This window comes from Phaenicophaeus curvirostris, chromosome 10, assembly GCF_032191515.1.
Source record: "Phaenicophaeus curvirostris isolate KB17595 chromosome 10, BPBGC_Pcur_1.0, whole genome shotgun sequence".
Taxonomy (NCBI): domain Eukaryota; kingdom Metazoa; phylum Chordata; class Aves; order Cuculiformes; family Cuculidae; genus Phaenicophaeus; species Phaenicophaeus curvirostris.
Genome location: NC_091401.1, coordinates 12,931,763 through 12,948,230, shown reverse-complemented (window position 1 = coordinate 12,948,230; position 16,468 = coordinate 12,931,763). Strand labels below are relative to the sequence as shown.

Below are 16,468 nucleotides of genomic sequence, written 5' to 3'. Positions count from 1 at the left end.
AGTGAAACACACGAATTACCAAGAAAATGGTGAAGAAGATGAAAGTGAGATTTGGGCTCTAAGTATATTGTGAAAATTACTGAGGATGATTTAAACATGTGCAGAAGAAAACTAATTGAAAACAAAATACAATTGAAAATTAAATACAACATGCCGTGATACTCGTGACTTGTTGGGACTTCTTTCCTCACTGCATGGCCAAAGGGATCCTGCATCTAGCCGTAAGCGTCTTCAGATGGTGAAGAAGAGGGATTCTGCAGCAAAACTGTGAGCTGAGTTCCACACCCCTGGCACAGTCCACACCCCAGGGGCTCTGTGGGGGTTTATAGCTCTACCTTGTAAAATCTTCATCACCCCTCCAGGTATTAAAGACATTAGTCCTCTTCCACCAGTACCAGAGACATCTCCTACCGCCTCTGTGCCTGCTCTGCACCGGTCTGTCCATGTTCGTGCCACCTCAGCGGGGTTTTTTTTGTGTGGAAAATTGTTATTCTGATAGTCGTGTGTACGATTGGTCATCGAAACAGAGAGCGGCTCGGTTGGAGGGGACGCACGGCCCGGCCGGCAGGGGGCGCTCCCGGGAGATCACCGCACCTGTTCGGGGCGGGGAGGGGGCAGGTACACATGTGCGGAGTGGGGAGGGGGAAAGTACACCTGTGCAGGGAGGGTACAGGCACACCTGTGCGGCATAGGGAGGGTGCAGGTACACGTGTGCGGGATGGGGAGGAGGCAGGTACACCTGTGCGGATGGGGAAGGTGCAGGCACACCTGTGCGGGGCGGGGAGGGGGCAGGTACACCTGTGCGGGGCGGGGCAATGCGGGACTAGGGAGCGGTCTCCCGCTCCCTAGTCCCGCATTGAGGTTGTGTGTGTGTGTGTGTTTCGTGCGGGTCGGCCCTGTGCAGGAAGGTGAAATGCGGGGCAGCACAACGGGCTCATCTGTGCTGGGCAATGCGGGACAGGGGGCCAGGTTCACCTGTGCGGGGCGGAGCAGCGCGGGACCGGGGGGCGGGCGCACCTGTCGGGGCGGTGCCGGGCGCACCTGTCGGGGCCGGCGGGGCGCTGCGCGGGGCAGGGCAGCCGGGAGCGCGGAGGCAGCCGGCAGCATGGCCCGCCTGCTGCGCACCCTGCGCAGCTCGCAGCCCGTGGCGCGCTTCCAGCGCTGCTGCGGGCTCTTCCCTGCCGGCGAGGAGGGCGGCGGCGGAGACCCCGCCGAGGAGGGCAGGGACCGCGGCGCCTGCAACGGCGCGGGGGCGCAGCGTCGCCCGGGAGCGCCCGCCCACGGCGGGGAGCGCAGCGCAGCGCAGGTGAGAGCGGCCGTGACTCAGCGCAGCAACCGCATCCCGGGCGGGGAGAGGGATGGAGGGGCTCCCGCGTCCCGGGAGGGAGGAGGGATGGAGGGGAGCCCGCACACCAGGCAGGATGAGGAATGGAGGGGAGCCCGCATCGCGGGAGGGAGGAGGGATGGGGAGGGGAGCCCGCATCGCGGGAGGGAGGAGGGATGGGGAGGGGAGCCCGCATCGCGGGAGGGAGGAGGGATGGGGAGGGGAGCCCGCATCGCGGGAGGGAGGAGGGATGGGGAGGGGAGCCCGCATCGCGGGAGGGAGGAGGGATGGAGGGGCTCCCGCATCCCGGGCGGGGAGAGAGATGGAGGGTCTCCCATACTCTGGGCAGGAGGAGGGATGGAGAGCAGTCAGCATCCGGGGTGGGAGAAGGGATGGATGGCAGCCTGCATCCCGGACAGGGTAGCAGGAAAGAGGGACGCAGGAGCACCCACATCCCGGGGGTTGAGAGCGGGATGACGGATGGAGGGGTTGGGCCGCAGCCCAGGATCATCTCTGCCCTGCCAGGGAGGCGTTCTGGGGCTCCCTGCTCTCCCGCATCGCTGCTGCCCCGCAAGGAGAGAGTGGGTGCAAGTGGGGGTTTGCCTGCAGCCGTGCCCGCAGGAGCTCTGCGCCAGCGCTGCTCCCCCAGGATGCACCTTTTCGCCTGGGCAGTGGCTGGGAGCACCATCCCGTTTGCCGTGGGTATCTCTCCAGCCGAGGGTGCAGTCGTTCTTGAGCTTCGCTCACCTCCTGCTTCTCGCTGCTCTCATGTGGGACGAGCCTGGGGGCTCTCCCGGTGGCTGCTCCACTGCCATCACCTGGGCTGGCACTGCTGTTTCCTGGGGTCCGATGGAGATGGGCTGTGCTCCCTGCAATTCCCTCTGGCCAAGCAGATTAGCATTTTATAGCAGAGTGTGTAATTCAGATGTGAATCCAAAGGGAACGGGGAAGGGCATGGTGCAACAGATGTATGCAGGTTGGGTGACCTGCTTTTTCTCTTGCTGTAATGACTTGAATTCATTAGCAGATCCCTTCGTGGTGCCTTCTGGAAAGGAGGTGTGATAATGGTCTTCCAAATTGTGCCTGCAGTATAAACATGGGCTAGCTGTGAATACCACTCCTTCCCTCTCATACTCTTTTATCCTTCCCTGGCCTACATTCAGTACTTGGATTTCCGCTTCAAGCATCTAAAATTCTTCCTCAGCTGATGCTTGACTGTTTCTCATTTAGAAGATAAGGAAAACTGGGGTTGTCTTTCAGTCTGTTCACTTCCGAACGGATGACAGTACATTATTTTAAGAAAATTAAGCAGATAATTCACAAAAATATTTATTTTCACTGCTTGCTTTTGAAGAGTGTAACGTAACAATGTTGATGTTAAAATCCCTTCCAAGTTAATGCTCCATGCACAGAGCTGTTCACTTCCCCTGGAGCAATTATTTTGGGTTGCACAAAATAAGACATGACTATACCTAGATGAAAGGTGAGAACATCCCAGGTAAAACTCCATGAGACCTGGAGATAAATGTAGAAGGGTTTTGTTTCTACGCAATTAGCATACTCACCTCTGAAACATGTGACAGTTGGGTTCAAACTGCACCCATGGACTGCAGCCAATGGGATGAGGTTCAACAAGGCCAAGTACCGGGTCCTGCACTTGGCCTAAAACATCCCCACACAATGCTCCAGGCTCAGGTAAGAGTGGTTGGAAAGCTACCTGGCAGAGAAGGATGTGGGGGTGTTGGTCAACAGCAGCTGAATATGAGCCAGTGGAGGCTCAGGTGGCTAAGAAGGCCAACAGCATCCTGGCTCATACCAGAAATGGTGTGGCCAGCAGGAGTAGCAAAGGGATTGTCCCCCTGTACTCAGTGCTGGTGAGGCCACACCTTGAATCCTGTGTTCAGTTTTGGGCTCCTCACTACAAGAAGGACGTTGAGGCACTGGAGCGTGTCCAGAGAAGGACAATCAAGCTGGTGAAGGGGCTGGAGAACAAGTTTTATGAGAGGTGGCTGAGGGAACTGGGGTTGTTCAGCCTAGAGAAAAGGAAAGTGAGGGGAGACCTTATCACTGCCTACAAGGTTTGAAAGGAGTTTGTAGCAAGGTGGGTGCTGGTCTCTTCTCCCGAGTAACAACAGGTGGGATGAGAGGAAATGGCCTCAAGTTGCACCAGGGGAGGTTCAGATTAGATATCAGGAAATTGTTTTTTACTGAAATAGTGGTGAAACATTGGAAGAGGCTTCCCAGGGCAGTGATGAAGTTGCCATCCCTGGAGGTATTTAAAAGACAGGTAGATGAGGTGCTCAATGATGTCATTTAGTAGTGGACTGGTATGGTTGGACTTGACCTCAAAGGCCTTTTCCAACCAAATGATTCTATGATTCTGTGAAACTCAAAGAAAATGCAGATGAGAGTAATGACTTGAACGATGTTTAATGAAGTGCCAGAATTGTAAACAGAGACTCTCTCTCCACATGAACATCCATTTATACCAAGAGGGTATTCTACAACTTTCTGGTAGGTGCAGGAACTGAATTTGGATCTTCCTTAGGCTGAAACTCACTGTGTTGTTGCTAAATGAATTAAGAGTGCCCTGATGTATCTGTAAAGAAGTGGATTTAGGAGCTTAGTGCATTTAGGAGTCCAATACACGCAGCAAAATCCTTGGCCATAGACTCTCTGTGGACAGTGGTATTTTCTTGCTCTTAGCTGCAAGTGTTCGCAGAAAGGTGCTTAAGCGCTGCCTCTGCATCTCACTTCTGGTGACCTTGGATGGCTCTGTAATCAACTTGAGCATCCCTTCCACATTCTCTGGAGGTGTTTAAAAGACAGGTGGATGAGGTGCTCAGGGACATGGTTTAGTGATTGATGGAAATGATTGGACTCGATGATCCAGTGGGTCCTTTCCAACCTAGTGATTCTATGATTCCTGAAGCTTAGGATTTTCAGAGTCTGCGTTATTGGGACAGGATGTTTCTATGAGGTAGTAACTTTCATGTTACTTTGTCTTTACTGCGAAAATACAGAAGTCTCAAAGGTTTTCAGGTTCTTTGAGGTGAGTTCTTGGACAATCAGTATCTTACACCTGTGAAAACAGAGTATGTAATTGCATGCTTGGGTGAAGAAGGTTTGAACAGTCAGACAGATGCTAGGGCTGCACCTGCTCCATTTCCCCCAGACATTCCTCCTTTCTTCTATGCTGTTTCTCAGGCCCTTGCATCTGGCATGGGCCAGATAGTGTGCTGGGGTGACTCAGCTGGAGCGATTCGGGGAAAAGGGAGCTGAGAGCGAGCAGCTGGTGGTGGTTTGGGAGGGGATGGACACACCTGGTGGAGATGGATGCCCTGCTGCACAGAGAGAGGAGTGATCCCTCAGGAGGGTAAGGAGACAGGACAGGTCTTCATCTTGGAGAAGGAGGTATTTAATCACCTGCAAGCGTTTACTGCCAGCAGTGCTGCTCTTGGTTGATTGCTGTCCTCTTTAATGTACAACTTGGAGGTTTTGTGTGGTTTTTCTTTTTTTTTTTTAAACAAAAACTTGGTGATGCCTCATTACAATGGTCGGCACCACAATGAGTGGCTGGATTTCCGCATATTTGTAATTCAGGCCTGCCTGCCTCACAGGAGCTGCTCTGAGGTGATGGGACAAGGAGTGAAATACTTACATGTGACAGTGAGGGCAGCATGGGTTTCTGGAAGATTGAATCAGTTGTGTAGCTGGTGTTCTTTATGTTCCCTTGGTTACCAGATCAGTTAGAAACACTTTTTAATACCTCAGATGGAAACTCGGGTATCTGAGGGGGATACAGAATGGTGTTTGTCCAATACGCCAGCTGGATTCATGCCCTGGCTTGGATTTGACATTGACCCCAGGGGCTTTTAGAAAGGGAGCTGTCGGGTTTTATTACTATGGAAAGACCAGATAGTATCTTCTTGTAATTATCCTATCTCTGGCTAATACTTCTTTGTTTTCTGTACTCCTTTCTAATATTAGTTTGTTTCACAAGGAGTCTATTCTGAAATTGCTTGGAAGATATTTTTTCTTGATTCTCTGTATGAAGTCCTCAGGTTGCACATGTAAAAAAATGACTTATTTTCTGAGGACTTGTCCAATGTTTAGTGAGTGGCTAAACAAAGGTTATGCATATGTAAAAATTAGGGCTCTGTTTATCTGTAACCTCCTGAAGGATTTACGCTCCTGAAACTTATAGCCTGAATTAAAAGGAACGAAGTGGAAAAAAAAAAAAAAAAGTCTCTTACTCAAGGTTCTCTATAGAGACTTTTTTTTTCTCTTCTCTTCCTTTTCCTGGATGCTTTACCATCTCTTAAGATTTATCTTCTTGACTTTGAAAGATTACAGTTTGTATTTACTCTGTAGTTATAGCTTAACTGTCAGAACTGCTCGGAACTGGTGCAATGTTTACAAGCCATCTGATCACGTTTAGTGATTGTACAGTTCTTGCTCGTGCCTTAAGTGAGGAGGCTGATGACCAGGATAACAGCAAGGTGATGGGAACAAAAAGGGAAATGGTAGGTAAAAACTGCACATCCATCTCTGATATGTTGCAATCCCCCAAAAAGTAGTTAATTACGGGCCAGGTGTAGATGACAGCACTGCTTTTACTGTGATGGGATGTCTGGTAATTTCAAGTGGACTTGCTCTAGAGCTTGAGTCAAGATTTCTCCTCTGCGGTGCTCCCTTGCAAAAGATTTTTGCATCAGCCTCAGAGTCTTGCTTTTCCTATTTATATCATATTACTGGCTTACTCGGTTTCACAATTTCCCTTTCTACACAGCAGTAAATTGAGAGTAGATGAGGTAGGCTCAGCAGGTGAGACAAACCCTTGTGAGAAAAGCCCACAAGCACCATTAGAAAAGCTGGCAGCAAGTCCAGTGCCTCACTTTGTCCTCCTAGAGAATATAGCTGAACTTTTGGAGGTTCTTTCGTTTGGAGCTGCAGCTGGAGAAACATGAGATCCAGTTTCTTATTTCAATGGGCTGAGCATGAGGCTCACGTTCCTCAGTGTCACTCCTGCTGCTCTGGTACTTTGTGTTCAGCTCTCCCCTACCCAGTGTGGTGGCCGAGGGAGCTTGCTTCTCCTGCAAGTGTCCACCTTTTGTATTAAGTTTCTCATGGAAAGCAGCGCATAAAGAACTTATTAGTCAGTATGAATTAGATGGTTTCATTCATGGTTTTGGCCAGCCCCATGAGTGATGGTCCTTTGGAAGATGTCAGTACAGTTGCATCCAAGATTCAGTAGCATGTGATGACCTGTGTAGACCTGTTAGAGCTGGGTTTGCTGCTCCTCAGCAAGAATCTCCCCTCTAGAGATCAGGCAGCAAACAAAGCTAGACACATGCTATTTGTTACCAGTGTTTAGTCATCTTCTAGATCTTGCTGTAGAACCACCTGATACTAATAAAGGTTTGTGTTTGTGAAACGTGTCCTGTTCGGCTGTGTAGTGCCTGCTGCTGAGTTGCTGCTGATGGGGTGGATGGGGGTGAGGGGGGGGACGTTCAAGGGGCTGTGCTAGGAGCCTAACTTGTTGTGCCAAGGATTAAATGCTTTGTGACTCAGCGCTTCCCGGCTCTCAGCCTGAGTCATCTTTTTGGAGGCCACTAGACCTTGTAATGATAAGCTGTTGAGATCTGAGAATTAATTCTAGCACTTGGAGGTGAGCCACTTACTGCTTTATAATTCTGATGAATGTCTTAGGCCATTAGTTCAGATATCAACCAGAAGAATAAAAGCTCATCTGCAGTTGTTTTTCTCCTTTGGGTTCTCTGGAGAAGAGGGGTAGGTTTGATGGGCAAAGAGCCAGAGAAAATCTCTTCTCCCTGGAAGATTCCTTTGGATAGCCAGTTCTTTTACTTGACCTCATTTATACATTCTCCATAGAGTATTTTTGGGTCACCTGGGCAATGGAAGGTGACTATTTACTGCCATGGGAAGTAAATCAGAGATCGGGAATGCACAGGTAGTGTTGTCTAAATCATGAAATTTCTATTTAAAATGGCTATTCAAGATCCTACTCCTCAGGGCTTCATATCAACTAAGTGCAGTTAGTGCCTGTCACTTATTTTTCAAGGTAAACTGCTGTTAATCTAGATTTAGAGATACACAAATGCTTTAATATAGGGTCACGCTGCCAATTTATTACTATTTTTTATTACTATATTTGAGAATATTTATTACCAGATGTATAAAAAAAACCTCATAACAACTTAATTCTTCCTTTTGAAGACAACTGGCTCTTTCAAGCTACTGCTAATAGAGTTCTCTTAGCCTGCCGGCTCTGGTATGCATTAAACTGTGTGGTCATTCTGTAACAGCAGACCAGGTCATTGTTATACCCTTGGCAGCTAGCTTGACTTAATTATAACTGCTTACTTATGTTAGCTTATTTAATTAGGTGTATTGCCTTCGGTGTTCTATATTGATATTTCTGTGGGCAAAGGGAGAACATTGAGATACTGTATTTTCCAGGAGAAGTGTGTCAGACACCTCAGCCACGCAATAAAGACCAAATGTTTGCATGGAAAGGGGCTCAGAGGCATTAGCAGCAAGGAGCCTGTTCCCAGACAAAGATAAGGCCCCTGGACCAGAATGTATGCCACCAAGAAGAGGACAGAAAGCAAGAGACTGTAAGAGGAGTCTAGGGAGGAAAAAGGAGTACACACAGCAGGGGGGCTGTGATGCCAGTGTCACCCCTGCCTGTTAGGTGCCAAGGTGAAGAGTGAATTGGCTTAAACTGAACCCTTCAGCCCTGCAGGCACCTGCCGAATTGTGCCAGTGGCACTGTGCTGAGCAGTGCTGGTGTGTGGAGGCTGCTGGGGTGCCAAGGGGTCTCCAGCCACAGTCACTCGTTCAGTGGCTTAAGAGATCCAGGCTGTCTACTTGAAGTGTGCTTGTTGGCAGCATTTGGTCAGCCTGTTGGCCTCCTTGCGGGTTTCCCCATCGGAAACAGAGCTGACATCGGCATGACCTCCACTAATTGCAACTAATAATGAGGCAGCAAGTGAACTGAGAACACCTTATCTACAACTCTTGTCCCCAGGGACTGGCTGCTGAGGTGTCCTCCAGCATACCTCTCTACAGTCGCAGCTGCAACTTGAACACCGTGTCCCTTCCTGTTTACAGCAGTCCCTGCCTTCGAGGGGCACATCTCCCTGGGACTGCTATATTTGCACTGAGCGTTAACCTGCAGCCTTATTCAACACTACCTTAGAAAATTTTTCTTTGACTTGAACCATGGACCTATCTCTAGTGAGACCCCACGTGGAGTCCTGCATCTGTTTCTGGAATCCCCAGCAAAAGAAGGATATGGAACTGTTGGAATGAGTCTAGAGAAGGGCTAGAAAGATGATCAGAGGGCTGCAGCACCTCTTCTGTGAGGACAGTCTAAGACAGCTGGAGTTGTTTGGCTTAGACAAGAGAATGCTCCGGGAAGGTCTTATAATGGCCTTCTGGTACTGAAAGGGGCTCCATGAAAGCCAGAGAGGGACTTTTTACAAGGGCATGGAGCGATAAGATGAGGGGGTGTGGCTTTAACTTGGAAAGGGGAAGATTTAGATTAGACATTAGGAAGGAATTCTTCACGATGAGGGTGGCGAGGCACTGGCACATGTTGCTCAAGGAAGTTGTGGCTGCCCCATCCCTGGAGGTGTTCAAGGCCAGGTTGGATGGGCCTTGGGCAGCCTGGTCAGGTGGGAGGTGTTCCTGCCCATGGCAGGGGTGTTGGAACTGGATGGGCTTTAAGGTCCCTTCCAACCCAAACCGCTCTACGATTCCATTCTATGATTCTGTCTGCTGGGGAGACATTTCTCCCTGTCCTGGTGCCTGATTATAACAGATTAGAGAATAATAATTTTTTGAAAACGTATGATATTACTCTGCCCGTTTATCTTTCAGAAGCCTTGCTGTGCCCTTCAAAATTGACCTCTACCGTGGAACCAATCATTGCGCAAAAACAAGCTGCCTGGATTTGTGATGCTGCTGGGTAGAAACAGGTGACAAACTATGGTGTCAAATTTCCAGGCTATAATTATATTTCTAAAACCAAGTCTTAAGATGAGAAGAAGATTTTTGCTCTGGAAAGAAATTTAACAGTGAATTTCTGGTTCTCCATGGTCATTTGGCCATTCCCAAATGCTTTTGTTGGGTTCAAATAGGCTTCTGTTGAGGACCTCCCATCAGCTGGGACCTCCTCAGACATGGTATGCTGGGGGGAAAAGTGAGTTGAGTGGCTTCCCACTCCTGCTTCAGACCTCTGGAGAGCAGCATGGGTATCTAGCAGCCATGCAGGTTCTGCTAACGCTCTGACTTGTGTTTTGGCAGGAGGTCAAAAATAGGTGGTGGTGCTTGCAGGGAGCTGGCATGTGGACAAGGTGGCTGTCTAACGCTGTGCAATTTGAAAACTGTTGTGTGACACATCCTTCCTCTATCCAAAACCACTTTTAGTAACACTCAGCCTTTAGAGATATGAAATACAGCTGAGTTTCGGAGGAATTTGTTTGATGTCCATTTTGAAGTCCCCAGTTCTTCCGAACTGTCTGTAATTTACATTCTCTGGTTCTTAACTCACATACACACCCCACCCCCCATCCACAGACATTGCAGCTACCTAATCCTTAAAATGCTTTCAGGTGTCGGCTCTGTGGTGCACCTCACAAAATTACAATCTAATTATCTCAAATTAAAATGCAATTAAACAAACCTGTTCTTCCACACTGTAAAATGGGGAGGATGGAAGCCTTTTACTTCTGCCTTTCCCTCTCTTGCCCCTCTCTTGCCCTGTTGTTTCTTTATTGCACAAAGTAGCCAGTTCTTCAGGAACACAAGAGGGTGCTGAAGCACATGGGAAGCTCACCCAACTTTTTGGTCAGGGGCACCTGAAACAGCCGCGTCCAACTTGCCCAACCGCTGGCTCACAAAGCAGGGCTGAGAGGCTGAGGGATGTGAGTCATAGTAATCAAGAAGTAGAAGCTTCTGCTGGTGTTATTAGTCTTTCTTGGCAGGAAACTAGGGTTGATGCTCATCAGTGATTAAAAACAAAAACGTAAGAACTGGATGTCTGAGGACTTACTCAGGCCACTGGAATGGCCATGAGAGGGACAACTTTCCATAACGAGCACAGAAGGAAATAAAGACAAAGGCATTATCTTCTGTGTTGGGATTGTGTGTATAGGTCAGAAGACTGTGGTGGAAAGTAGACCTATTTGGATTTCTCTGATTGATACTGGAAGAAAAGGGCTGAAACATCATTCTGACACCATGAAACTACTATGCGGAGAAGATCAGGTCATCTTGCCATTTTATTGCTAACTAGCACAAGCTCCGAAGCATATGAGCTGGTTGGAATCACAGATGTTAATCCTCCAGACACCTGCTAAGAAAGGGAATATATGAAGTTGAATGGTCTGAGAATGTGAGTGCCACAAAGAACACCTCTTGATGCAAAGTGATGAGTATAAAGGCTCTTCAGAATAGGTTTTATAGCCGTGTGGAAGTAACTAGCTAAAAGTGTAGGTGTGAGAGCCACATTGCCTGTGAGTTGAATTTAGGAGAAGCTGCAGGTAGGTTGGAGGATGAGAACAGAAATCAAATAGTCTTGTCAAGTTGAAGGTATGGTTGAAAATTTACTTCTGTTCAATAGGTGCAGATACCTATTGAACAAACAAGTGTAATAAATACTTAATTGCAGAACAGAAAATGATAAGCTTGATACTGCTTTCATGGAGGAAATGTGATAAGAAGAGATGACAGGCCGAGCATGATTCAATGGTGGTTTGCTGTTTGAGAACAGCCTGCAAAATGAACGAAACTGAGCAGGACTATTGCTTCAGCATTACTGCATTGTGCCTGGTCTTTGGGGCACTGTAAATCAAGACAGGCATGTTAAGTGCTGTGTCTGGAAAATGCTAAATACCTTCTGTAGGAAATACCAGGTGATTAAGCAGTAGAAGAGAGGACTGTTATGTTCTTTTTGAATGCACGTAATAAGCTGCTTCTGCGTCAGTCTTCAGAGGAAGGAAACAATTTGTTCCTTGTCTGCAGTAGATAAAAAAATAGTCATAGGTTTAAATATCAGTGAGAAAGTTTTGGGCTAGGTGGCAGGGATAGGCAAAGAGCTTGGAGATCACTTGGAGCAAGCAGTGGAGCCTCCACCTTCAGCATCAGTAAGGACAAGTTAGATGAATGTCTCTCAGACTGATGGGAGTGTAAAACCATCCGTGGACAAGCTGGACTAGGCTTCAGTTAGGTTGTCTTTCTGGAAACCCTCAACTGTCCTTCCAGCTGACTGCAGGCAGAGTCCTTCACAAGCAATCTCAGCCTCATTACTAGCTATTCCCCTGGGTCTCTGAAAGAGTTTGGTTTTTTTTTTTTCTTTTTAATTAGAAAGGCTTTCTTTCAGGAGGAAGCCATAATCAATTTTTTCCTTCATTGATTCCTCCTATTAATTGCCTAAACAAGTGGTCTGTAAACTCTAGTCATATTTTATTCCACTTTATATTTAAATGACTTGGAAGATTGTGTTACATCTACCTGTATTCTTTCAACAGAAACAGGGTGGGCTAATGATGTGACTTCAAGAACAGTATGCAGAAATATAACCTGCAATTCAGTTTACCTCCTAAGTGCTGCTCAGGGAAGGGAAAATAATCTGAAAATTAAAAAAAAAGAAATATTCAGGGGTAAATGGAGATGTCTTAGCTGTGTCCTGGGACTGTCCTAGCTGTGGCGTGTTGGGTGTTGATCATGTACGTGTGTGTATCTGTCTCAGCTGACCACCCTTTGCAGCGTGAAGGGGAAATTTTGGGTGAAGACGTGCCTATATAAAATGTGACAAATGGTGAGAAAAATCACTTAGGTGAACACCTGCTGCAGTACCTTGCTGAGAGCTTTACATAATGGCCTTTTATTGTGCTTTAAATGAACTAAGAAACTACCAAATTGCTACCGGAAGTCTGCCTGACTTTTGGATTCAGGGAATCGTGTGTGTCAGAAAAGACGTTAAAGATCATTCAGTCCCACCTCCCGCTGTGGGCAGGGATGCCTTCCACTGGATCAGGTTATGCTTCACACAGTTCTGCCCCATGGGACTGAATTGTCCAGTTCACGTCGTCTCTGTGTACACCAGCACCTAGATCAGAATTTTGGCTTTGTTTTTCTTGTGCTTGTTCTTTGGTAGCTCCTCTAAATTTTGTCTCTTTTTTTTTTTCAGCATTAAAGGTCTAAAAGTGAGAAGTATTGGAATGCATTAACTAGGGGCTTTGGGAAGAAAATTCCTGATGTTCATCAAAGACTGTTGGAAGGGAAGCAAGGGACTTCAAGAACTTTAATTAAACATGCATGTCTTCTGAAAAATCCAAAGAAATTGATAGCTGAGGAAAAGTAGGTTGGTTAATGGTGTCTTTAGGTCAGACTCTAAGCCTTAGAAGTCTCATGCTACAAAGCTTGTCTCTAGAGGCAGGACAAGGAAAGTTGATGCCTATTTAGCTCTCTGCAAGAGATAAATCCTACAAGAATAGGAAGAAGTATCTTCTTTATGCAGTTTATTTTTTTTTTACCTTGGTGGGTTACACCTCTGCCTAAAGATACATTTCAAATCCATTACATTAGTGGCTCAGATCTCTTCCTTTACTTCAACTGCAAAGGCTAAATATTTTCCGTGTATGCACTTTCTAAAGTGCTGGATTCCTGCTGTGCTGTGTCACTGCATGTCAGTGTCTCCCAAGAGTCACCATGGTGGTGGTTTCATCTGCTCTGCTGACCTAGTCATTACTGCTCCGCAGGGGAGCTTTGTGGATGCTCCCATGCTCTGAGGGAGGCTGTGGGTGCTCTAGCAGCACAGAGGCTGTGCTTGGACCTCCAAGCACACATGGAGCAGCACCTGATGTGGGTGACCCACCCATGTCTGGTGTGCAGAGAGTGTGAAATTAGGAATACCTACAATAGCCATTTTCTGTGCCAATACTTCAGGTGAGTGGTCAATTTATGGAAACTCATACATTCCTGTGAGTCTCTTGCAATTTGTTCAGCTAAGTTTTTTCAACATAGGTATTTTATAGTTGATGAGAATGGTCCTCTGTGTGAAATCACCTCTACTCTGTGTCTGCAAGCGTCATGGTTTATCACATCCTGCTTCTGAAACGTTCTTAAAATTCTGACTTTCTCTACAGCCTTAATTACTGCCCATTAAATCCTCTCTGATGCAAACCCAACAGTAATGGGGTGGATGGAGGACCTGACTCACTGAAAGGTTGTGGAAGGCATCAGGTCACTTCAGTACATTAAATATAAACAAGTCTAAAGACTGGAGTTCCTTAAAATTAGAGAGGGAATATACTTCTGAGAGTTTTAGAAGGTCCTACACATTAATGCAAATAATTGTAATGGCTTTATGCAGTGGAGTTACAATGAGAATAAAAAGGGAAGGCACTTCACAAAGTACAGTCTCCTATTTCTGCAGAAACAGTGGATATAAGTAGTAAATGTGAGCTAACTGCTAGGCTCCAGCATGAGCATTGCTGGGCTACAAAGGTGTACGGGGTGGGATTTCTGTACTTACAGTGCTTTAGGACCACAATGAGTGAAAACATTGCTTTGTTTTTTTTCTGCTACCCTACCCTAGCTAAAACCAAGAGGAGTGATTCCATGGTACCTTACACACTTAGCAGGTGGCTGTTACCACTGTGTGTCACAGATGGGATTGGTTTGTCCCCTGTCTCACATGCCGGGCTGCCATAACTGCTGATGGGTGTTTAAAAAAAAAAAAAAAGTGTTAAATAATCAACCGAACAAAATACCCCAAACCATTGGGAAGTGACTTCTGACAGAAAACCAAAGATTTTAAAAATCCTATCAAAGGATTTGGCCCTGCTTCCACCTCGAAATATTCTTTTAACTCTGGATTTCTTTTAGAACCTGATTTTTTCTTTCCCCCACAAAACAGATTACTGGAATTAGAGAGTTTTATCCCATGAGGTTCTGAGTATAATAGTTACCTTGGGGCTATGGCTGACCATTTTTGATGTAAAACACACAAGCAGATAATTCCTAATGCATTGGAGATTGATGCTTAATTGAGAAATTAGTGCTGCCAGAAGAGTGCTTTCTTTGGGGCCATGTAAGTGTGACCAAATACTGTTTGGGGATCTCATACAGAAGCATCAGAGTTTCTAATTGCACTAGGGGTGTTTTGTAAGTGGTGTATGAGACTCAAGACACTCATCCTGATTGCTCTGTCATTTGGCCAGCCATAGCACACTGCAAAATTATCTTAGAGGGATGCCAGTAATTGCTCTGTGACCTCTATTACAAATACATGGGGGGCACTCCTGTGACCCCAGTGCTTTAAGTGTGTTGACTCATCTTTTTCGCTTATTGATGAAAAAACAAATTTAGTTGTTTTTTTCTCTGTGATAGGTGAATGGATGTAAATTCTTCCCACCTGGCTTTTGTTTCCTTCATGCAGTTTGCCTCATCTTCATTTTGAAAGCAGATTGAGAGGCTAGAACTTCTTAATGGCTTTTACAATGAGTTGCAGTTGTGTGTCTAGACTCCTTAGATGATTCTTACGTTTTCTTACTCGCACGGGGGATGAGAATTTCTTTCTGGTATATTAGTTACATAGAGTTTTAGGAGCTTCTGTCAAAGTAATTTACCTCCATGATCCCTTCTCAGCTCTCATCTTTAAGAAAATCTTTCATCTCATAGAATCATTGAGACTGGAAAAGACCTCTAAAATCATCCAGTCCAACCATCAACAGAATACCAACGTATCTACTAAATCATGTCTTGAAGTGCTGCATCTATGCACTTTTTGAATAGTCCCAGGGAAGAAAACTCCACCACTTCCCTGGGCAGCCTCTTCCAATGCTACACCACTCTTTCAGTAACTAAGTTTTTCCTTATCTCCAATCTAACTGCTGCAACTTGAGGCCTTTTCCTCTCATCCTATCACTTCTTACTTGGGTGGAGAGACCAGCACCTGCCCGGCAGCAACCTCCTTTTAGGCAGTTGTAGAGAGTGATCAGATTCCCCCTCACCTTCTTCTCCAGGCTAAACAATCCCACTTCTCTCAGCCATTCCTTGTAAGACTGGTTCACCAGCTATGTTGCCCTCCTCTGGACCTCCTTTATTTGATTTTATTTTTTCTCTTTTGGGAGATGCAGAGAAGCAGGATTGGCTCTCTTGTACCTGCCCCCAAACCATAAATCCTCTTCATGTGTTTCTCCTTTTGTCTGAAGTGTACAGGTATTTATCTGCTGTGCGATTCACATGCTACTAACAAGCTGGGAGGCTTCTTAGTGGTGTGCTCATCCCAAATGTCAGCAACAGTGAACCTTGCCACAAGGGACTGAAGTGATGGCCTTCATCATATACACTGATGTGTGGTTTCCCAGCTCAGAAAGAGGGAGAAAATGCATGTGCTAGGTGGGCTACATCTAATGAAATCATCTAGCTGACAAATCCAGAGAAAAGTACAATTTTTAGCTTAATAAAATTAATAAAGTCCTAAACAGTGTCACCTGCTACTGTTAGCAATGTGTCTGCTGATAATGTTTAAACAGGCAACCTGGTTGTTGTTACTTAACGATATTGGAGCAAAACTTTGGTGGTGACAGGGGCAGTTCCTCTCTCTGCCCACTTATTGTCCCCTGGATCTGCTCACGTGGCTGTGAGAGCCAAGATGACTCATGCGTAAGGGCAGTAGCTCACAGGGTGATCTGATGAGCATCCTGCCATCCAGGAGCATGAGGCTGGAAGAGCCCAGGGAAGGGCAGGGGCTATCAGGGTAAACTTTGCCTGCTATGATAAGGCAAGTTTTAAATGAAATGATTTGGTAATTGCAGTTCATTATTTTCATCTCAAAATATATATCCAGTGAAAGTGATGGTGGCTTTCTTTATCCACAGATGTAGAAGCTTCAAAATTAATGCATCGGTACCCTTTATGAAATATACTTGATTTCCGAGGAGGAGTAACAGATCTGATCTCTTGAAAATCTTTGTCACTGTGACTGCTACCCTTAATTCAGTTGAAGAGTTTTCTGATCTGTGGGAAGTGTGGCTGAGCTATCACTTTAATCTTCATTTTAGTATAAAAATTAAACTTCATTTCTTGATACTTGTTCCAATAAAT

General features: G+C 46.3%; 1 protein-coding gene across 1 annotated transcript in view; it reads left to right on the top strand.

The window, feature by feature from the left end:
• Positions 1–1,075: 1,075 nt before the first annotated feature.
• The window catches only part of SGPP2 (sphingosine-1-phosphate phosphatase 2), a 36,013-nt gene continuing 20,620 nt past the window's right edge, over positions 1,076–16,468 (top strand). The window contains exon 1 of the mRNA XM_069864816.1: positions 1,076–1,306. Within this exon, the coding sequence (XP_069720917.1) occupies positions 1,106–1,306 (201 nt within the window). The 5' untranslated portion in view covers positions 1,076–1,105. The remainder of the gene's footprint in view (positions 1,307–16,468) is intronic.